Source organism: Aedes albopictus, chromosome 2, assembly GCF_035046485.1.
Source record: "Aedes albopictus strain Foshan chromosome 2, AalbF5, whole genome shotgun sequence".
NCBI classification, from domain to species: Eukaryota; Metazoa; Arthropoda; class Insecta; order Diptera; family Culicidae; genus Aedes; species Aedes albopictus.
In genome coordinates, this window is record NC_085137.1 from 408,439,827 (window position 1) to 408,448,362 (window position 8,536).

The 8,536-nt window shown below is 42.9% G+C and overlaps 1 protein-coding gene across 1 annotated transcript; it reads left to right on the forward strand.

The window, feature by feature from the left end:
- The first annotated feature begins 478 nt into the window (after nucleotides 1–478).
- On the forward strand, nucleotides 479–7,411 carry LOC115268544 (uncharacterized). The gene is made up of 3 exons (XM_062848542.1): nucleotides 479–1,576; nucleotides 6,436–6,599; nucleotides 6,664–7,411. The coding sequence occupies exons 1-3, from the start codon at nucleotides 479–481 to the stop codon at nucleotides 7,409–7,411; spliced, it is 2,010 nt and encodes a 669-aa protein (XP_062704526.1).
- Nucleotides 7,412–8,536: the final 1,125 nt, after the last annotated feature.

The window sequence follows — 8,536 nt, forward strand, 5'->3', positions numbered from 1 at the left end:
AATCTATTGTTATTCTACATCAACATACAAAAGAAAAACGTTTGAGTTTTATGTTTTTTGCACATCAAAAAACATTTGAAAACGTCAGATTTTGATGTTTCGGATTATATGCTTGACATCAGAAAAACGTTTGATTTCCTGATGTATACATTATGTTACCTTGCATAAACACATCTGAATCGTAATGTTTTCTAATGTTCAACATCAGAAGTACATCAAACCTTGATGTTGATGTATACATCGAAATTTAACGTCAGGCCAATGTAAATTTTTATTCGGGTGGTTGTCATGCCAACGCAATGCATCGCTTAATATATGGCAAGCCCAGTGAACCAGACGGAATTGGTTGCCAATGGCAACTGGGCAAATGAAAAACAATCTTAGTTTGTTTATGTCATGTGTCTAAGATCTCCCAAAGTTTGTAAAAGTATACATTTTTTGAATGCAACCACGACTTAATAAAATCTAATTTAAACAGATGGAAGACCAGTTGTTTAAACTGCCACCGTTCGAGTGTGACAACGTTCCAATAACGGAACTTAGACAATCATGGTTCGATTACAAGAGACAGTTTGAGTACATCGCGGCTGCGATGAGCAAGAAGAGCAAGAAAAGACTCAAAAGCATCTTCCTGGCTGTCGCTGGTCGTCAACTTCAACGTGTGTATGAGAGCTTACCCAATGCTAACCATGAAACCACTGAAGACGACGGAGATGATTTCGAAAATGTCATACAACGATTGGATAATTATTTTGCTCCGAAACGCCACGACACCTTCGAGAGGCACGCATTTTGGACGCAGAAACCAGTCACCGGCGAGACCCTTGACAAATTTTTGCTGCGGGCCAAGGTATTGGCCACTAAATGTCAGTTTGGAACAACGGAACGAGAAAGCCGCGATGCAGCCGTGATTGACAAGATCGTAATGCTTGCACCACCTGAATTGCGACGGAAAATATTGGAGAAGCCCAACATCAACTTGGACGAGCTTACCAACCTCGTCAACACCCACCTTTCTATTCAACACCAAGTCCGTGAGTTAAACCAACATGCTTCTAGTGCTGGGAACATGTTAGAAACCAGTCGTGGCAGTACGTTTGTGAACAAAATATCCAATACTAATGACAAATCTCGCTGGACACAAAGCTATCAAGTTTCCGATTGTAGCAGATGTGGCAACAGACCACACAAGCCAGAAGAGAACTGTCCAGCCAAGAACGTCAAGTGTCACAACTGCGATGCCATTGGTCATTTCGCGAAAAAGTGTCGCGGAAGGATTGATAAGTCTGGTCCGAAAAAGCGCAAGTCTACAGACTACCAAGATCATCGCCGTTTCAAGAAGCCCAAAATCAACGCTGTCAGCGCCAATCAGTTGCCTGAATCACGTGCTGTGAAACCTGAAGCTCATCCGCAGGACTCCTTCATATATGCAATCAGCGATAACCACGACGAGTTGGTTTGGTGTAAGGTCGGTGGCGTGCTCATCGAAATGATGATCGACTCAGGTAGCAAATACAACATTGTTGATGAATCAACGTGGCAATATATCCGGAACAAAAATGCTTTCCTGAAGAATGTGCGTTCGTCATCCAAACAGCTATCGGCTTACGCGCAACGTGAATCCTTGAGTATCATCTGTACATTCGATGCCGAAATAACGGTTGTCGAGGGTAATGGCCTCAGTGTTGACACTACATTTTATGTTGTAAAAGGTGGTGAACAGAACTTGCTAGGAAGAGTTACTGTAGTGTTTGACCACTGCCGGAATCTAATCCCGAACCAGAAACACGGCACAACTCGAGATCCGGATCCCCAAATTCAACCATCCACAATCACTCTCCTGACAACACTCCCGTCCACGTTCCTCTTCCATCCCTCTCTCTTGTCAACTCCACACCAATGTCTCTTTCCTTACAGGTCCGCTTATTGCACCTGCTTGTTAGTATTTGTAAACAGGGGATAAGACCCTACATCCCACCTTTTCTTTAAACAAAAAATGAATCGAATAGTATTCATAGAAATATTTTAGTTGTGTCTAATGCATTGCCTGTAATCAATGCCGTGCATATAAGGTACATGGACACATCGTATCTATTGTGCAAACTTGCCTTACTTTGCATACTGCTGAATACATGATGATATTCTCTCATATGTAAATTTATACATTAAGCTGGTCTACAATGATTGACGAAATAAATAAATATTGAAAAAGGGGTTGTTATGTATTCCGCAAATATAAACTTGAATATTTTAAAGAACAGGATCGACTTCCCATCTCAACTAGAACATCCTGAATTGTACTGAGTGATACATTCATAATGCTATCCTCTACCCGACCCTTATTTTTTAATTATTATCTGTAATGCCACGTATTGTACTTTCATATTCAATATTAAAAACTGCTGCATCTTTCGTCCTCCTACTCAGTTAAGGTTTGACACTACTTTTAGGAAAACTAGATATAAGCCTAACCTGTCCTTCTCATCTGAACTTAGTTTCAGATGAACCTCCAGTTGGAACACTAGCCAACCTGACATTTGAATACATAAATGAATGCGTAGAAATGTTACTATACATACAGAGCCAGAATTTTACTTAAACATCTATTGATTAAACGGTATCGTTCATCTTGCCAGTCTCAAGGCTGTATTAAACAAAAGCACAAAGCCCAGTATAAGGATTATAAAAGCTAACAACATATGAAAAGCATATGTAGAAACAAAACATTAATATCGTTCGCAACACCTTGTTAAATACCAGAAGCGTTTCTATCCTAAGTTTTGCAATAAAAAGCTCCATGAACAAAACAATGAGCGTCGAAATATTGTACCGTATTACCCCGCTAATACGACACCGACTGTTGTCGAATAACCGGGGTAAACTTTTAATTCGACAAACTGGTCACCCTACACCACGTTGCTCATTGAAATTTGGCAACTCTATTTTTGTTTTTGTTTTGATTTCCGGATTTGTTATGAAACATAATTTCAACAGATATTGCGGTGGTGCGAATGAAAAGCTCGCTCTTTTTACGATTGTTGCCATCCTCAGTCGATTCCGGTTGGTCTCCAGGCGGTTTGGGCGTCAAATAGCACCAAAACAGAACTTCCGGAATTAGCGTCTGCAAGAGGAGCTGCTGCAGGTGCGAGTATAAGCGCAATATTAAACTGTTTTGCATTTACAGTGTACATCGCTGTGACATTTCAACACTTTTTAATTCGACATGTGTCGAATAAGCGGGGTACGAATTAAAAAGTGTCGAATTAAAACGTGTCGAACGAGCGGGGTAAGACGGTACTTTGCTTATTCCACCTCTCATGGGTCTTGAAAGCCATAAAATTTACTGTTTGGAGGTTATTCAATTTAATATAATGTTATTGAAAAACATCTATAGTAATGATAAATTAAATAATTTTAAATAGATGCCAAAACTTAACACAAATTGCTTTGTGTGTTGAAGATACAAACCTTGACAAAGCACAAAGTAACTCAAGAACTCTAACGACTTAATCATTGGGTTTTGTAACACATACCAATCCTCACCCACTTCCTTCATTCCTTCCTTCATTCCTTCATTCTCACCCATTGTTACATCGACAAGCTTGCCAGCTACTTTCCAAATATTCCCTCGACTATACATCACCAATCAATATGGTCTAGATACCTCGGGTTTCAGATCGACATCTCATCAAATGTGTATAGATATATTAATGTAAATATTTCTCTGTTAAATCTCATTTCAATATTTCTTGACTTCCAATCTACACAATTCCTTCAATTACTATATCGATACTTCCTCTACGGTTTCCAAGCGGATATTTCCTTATAGATTCTCAGATGAATATCACACCATCTCAAGCTGACAAACCGATATCGCATTATCAATACATCTTCTTCGAACCTAACCTAGACCAACGACCACCGATATCTCCATCGATTCTTAAATCGATATGTCCGTTGACCATCTATTTAATATTTCCATCGATTCTCAAATCGATATAACTTTGTCAAATCGTTATCTTCATCGATTCTCAAAACGATAACTCCTTCGATTCTCAAATCGATAACTCCATCGATTCTCAAATCGATAACTCCGTCGATTCTCAAATCGATAACTACATCGATTCTCAAATCGATAACTCCATCGATACTCAAATCGATAACTCCTTCGATTCTCAAATCGATAACTCCTTCGATTCTCAAATCGATAACTCCATCGATTCTCAAATCGATAACTCCTTCGATTCTCAAATCGATAACTCCATCGATTCTCAAATCGATAACTCCATCGATTCTCAAATCGATAACTCCATCGATTCCTAAATCGATAACTCCTTCGATTCTCAAATCGATAACTCCTTCGATTCTCCTTCGATTCTCAAATCAATTTATACGAGTCTCAAATCCACATCATGCTTTTGGTTGTCTAATCGACCTCGCACCATTGACTCTGATGCCGTTACTTCTTCATCGATTCTCAAATCGATAATAAAACGCCATCTTATCTTCGATTTTACCTCATCGGGCAAGTCAATGAAACTTACGGTTAATGAATCTGTAAATGACTCAACCCGCTCAACCACAATGGGCTTTTTTTCATGTCAGAGCGTGCATTTGTTTACAAAGGTTGAGCAACAGCTGCAAACACGGACCTGTCATCTCAATAGAAGAACCGTTAAAGTCAAAGACCCGAAAAATCAACTGATTTAAGACGTCTAATGGAATGAGAGTTTAATAAGGGTGTGGAAGAAAATACTTCGTGCTCGTGAGATCCGTCTTTGGTGCAAAACATATCACTACTACAAGCAAAGCGAGCTCCCATAAGAACGCGTGTCAAATAGTGACGTCACTATTTGTGTTTGCATTTTTCCTTCCTAACAAATACATAGCCACAGACATATCTGTGACATAGCCATCTCTTCTTCTTACCCACCTGTAATATACTCTCATTGCGTCAAATGAAAAGGCCCATTATTGACAAACAAAAATGAGAAAAATCTCCTTAAATATTCTAGATCCTGTATCAATGATCAATGTTCACATCGCTTCCTCCTCAATCTCCAGCCGCACAACTCCGGATGGGGTGAAAAGTAACCTCACACTTCATTTACCCCTGTAACATTGACGCCACCTTTAAGGAACCATTTGCCTCGCCATTGGCATCAATGCTAACGATTATTTAATTATCATCGATGATTTCTGAACTCATCCATCCCAGCATCTTTTTTTTTTCATTTTTTTTTTTCTTACCGTTTCTGTAGGGTCCACACAAGTGCTAAAAGATTTTAGAGATTTCTGGCACAAATCACATACACGCACTTTTCTCACTTTTTTCACTTTCACCTCGTCGCCAGATGTAGTGTTTGACCACTGCCGGAATCTAATCCCGAACCAGAAACACGGCACAACTCGAGATCCGGATCCCCAAATTCAACCATCCACAATCACTCTCCTGACAACACTCCCGTCCACGTTCCTCTTCCATCCCTCTCTCTTGTCAACTCCACACCAATGTCTCTTTCCTTACAGGTCCGCTTATTGCACCTGCTTGTTAGTATTTGTAAACAGGGGATAAGACCCTACAGTTACATCGAAGCAGTTGAGAGTGTTGTTGATCGGCCTACCTAGCGCCGTGAGTCCGGAGGAGATTCAGCACATTTCAGATAACGCTATTGATAAGTTCCCTGTAATTAAAGGTATAAATTAGTATTTAGCTAATAAACACAAATTGTAAAATTTAATCATACATACAGGCGTCAAAATACGTATTAACATTGATGAAACTGTCAACCCCGTGGCCCAACATGTTCGCCGAGTCCCAATAGCTCTTCGTAAACAAGTCGAAGATCAACTCAATAGGCTATTAAAATTGGGTTGTTACGACGACTTGCGGTTCAAGGGCGCACACCGGGGCTCACCTGCCGGGGGAGAGAAGGACCAATGTTACGACGACTTGCGGTTCAAGGGCGCACACCGGGGCTCACCTGCCGGGGGAGAGAAGGACCAATGTTACGACGACTTGCGGTTCAAGGGCGCACACCGGGGCTCACCTGCCGGGGGAGAGAAGGACCAATGTTACGACGACTTGCGGTTCAAGGGCGCACACCGGGGCTCACCTGCTGCGGCTGCTGCTGCTGCTGCTGAGGGAGAACGGACTGTTGCCTTTGCTCAAAAGGTGCAAATTGTTGTGGAAATTACTTCGGGGGGGGGGCACTCGGAATTGACTCGGAATGAAAATTCGGCGAAAAACCAGATTTACAAAACGAATTCACAGCTTGTATTCAACACGTGTTTTCTCTACTACTTCGCGTTACAGAATGACGGTTTTTTCTTCATCGGAATTCAAACTCCTTCTGGTTGCCTAGCAACCGACTAGCCTACCCTAACATGTGATTGCTTGGATCGAATTCAAATTTGAATCGGTGTTTCCAACAGGGTATTATCGAAAAAGTTAATGGTCCTAGTCCGTGGGTGTCACCTGTTGTAATAGTCATAAAAGACAACGGTGACGTGCGGCTGTGCATCGACATGCGTCGTGTTAACACTGCGATCCGGAGAGAGTATCATATGATACCTACTCTTGATGATCTTCTTGCAAGGTACTGTATCAAGATGAAGTTGTGAAATGAATAACATAAAATAAATTTAATAAATAATTAACAGGTTAAATGGATCCATGTGGTTTTCCCGGCTTGACATCAAAGATGCGTATCACCAAGTGGAATTGCATGAGTCAAGTCGACACATCACGACATTCATTACGCACCTCGGGATGTTCCGATACACAAGGTTAATGTTCGGAATCTGCAGCGCGTCCGAACACTTTCAAAGGATAATCGAACAGTTATTGAGCGACTGTCCCAACTCCTTCAACTTTCAAGATGACATCTTTATTTATGGGAAAACGGAAGCTGAACACGATGCCGCCTTGCAGCGCGTTCTACATACCCTGGAAGCCCACAACGTGGTACTAAATACGAAGAAGTGCAAATTCAAGGTATCGGAGACGGAATTTCTAGGGCACGATATCTCCCAACACGGCGTTAAACCAACGGAAGATAAAATAATGGCCGTGCAGCAGTTCAGGTCACCCAGATCTGCGGAGGAGGTACGCAGTTTTCTTGGTCTTGTTGGCTACGTAGGAAGGTTCATCCCCGATTTGGCTACCAAGACATTCCATCTTCGACAGCTGACTGTTACCGGACAGAAATTCGACTGGTCGTCGAAGCACGATATTGCGTTCCAAAATCTCAAGCAGGCAGTATGCTCCGCTCCAGTACTAGGATTTTTCGATAATAACCGACGAACTAGAGTAGTCGCAGATGCGTCACCAGTGGGTTTAGGAGCAGTCCTACTGCAGTTTGAAGATGAATGCGATGATAAGCTGTTGGAAATCATAGCAATCGTATGATGCATTTGAATTCCATAATAGTACATAAGGCTAATGTCGGTTGCTATGTACATAATAAATAACAACTGCATGGCAACCGTTGGGGTATAAGTATCGCTCTGGTCCCTGGGAGCAATTCAGTTTCTTTTTCCAACTCAATAAACCACCAGTTATAGTGCTCTTGTAAAACGTGTTTCTCTTCAGGTTATTGGCCCAGTCACGCCAACCTAAGAGCAAAAAGTGTGAAAATCTCAAGCCCGTTCCAGAAACCAGGATGTCCAGTGCGAAGAAGGCAGGAATCGTGCAGTTTGCCGGCGAAGGCTACGACACGTGGAAGTTTCGAGTGGAGACTCAGCTTTCGGCGCACGGAGTGAAGGAAGCCATCACGAACGACCCCCCGGAGGAAGGCGCAGCGAAGGTGGCGTTTCTGGAGAAGGACGAGAAGGCGAAAGCGCTGCTGGTGGCGTACATTGCGGACAGCCACCTGGAGTATATTCGCGACAAGCAAACCGCGAAAGCGATGTGGACGTCGTTGGCAAATACCTTCGCGAAAATAGGTTTTGCTGCCCAGACGTACATCCGGCGGTCGATGGCGTTGCTGCGAATGGAGGAAGGAACACCACTGGCGGACCATTTCCGTCGGTTCGATGAGCTGGGACGACAGCTGAGGGATGCCGGTGCCACGGTGACGGAGCTCGACATGGTGAGCCAGTTGTTTATTTCGTTGCCACCTAGTTACGACGTGGTTACCACGGCGATGGAAAATTTGGACGATCAACAATTAAACCTCGGGACCGTCAAAGCACGCCTTCTAGCGGAGGAGCAAAAGCGTTCTGGACGAGATTCCGGTACGAGTGCAGCGAGCGGTTCGAATGGAGTGGTGTTGGCGGCCAAATCCGGAAATCGGCGTGGGAAGGCAACGAAATTCCCAGTAAAATGCTACCATTGCGGAGAAGTGGGGCATAAGAAGTTTGCTTGTCCGAAGGTGAAACATGAATCGAATCGGGCGCAGGTAGCGAGACTCCCGATCGACAAGGAAGTGGCCCTTGTTTCTGGAGCGACGGTGTCCCTCGAGCAGGACGAAATCGAGTGGGTGCTGGACTCGGGTGCAAGTTGCCACATGGTCAGCGACGAAGGATATTTCCA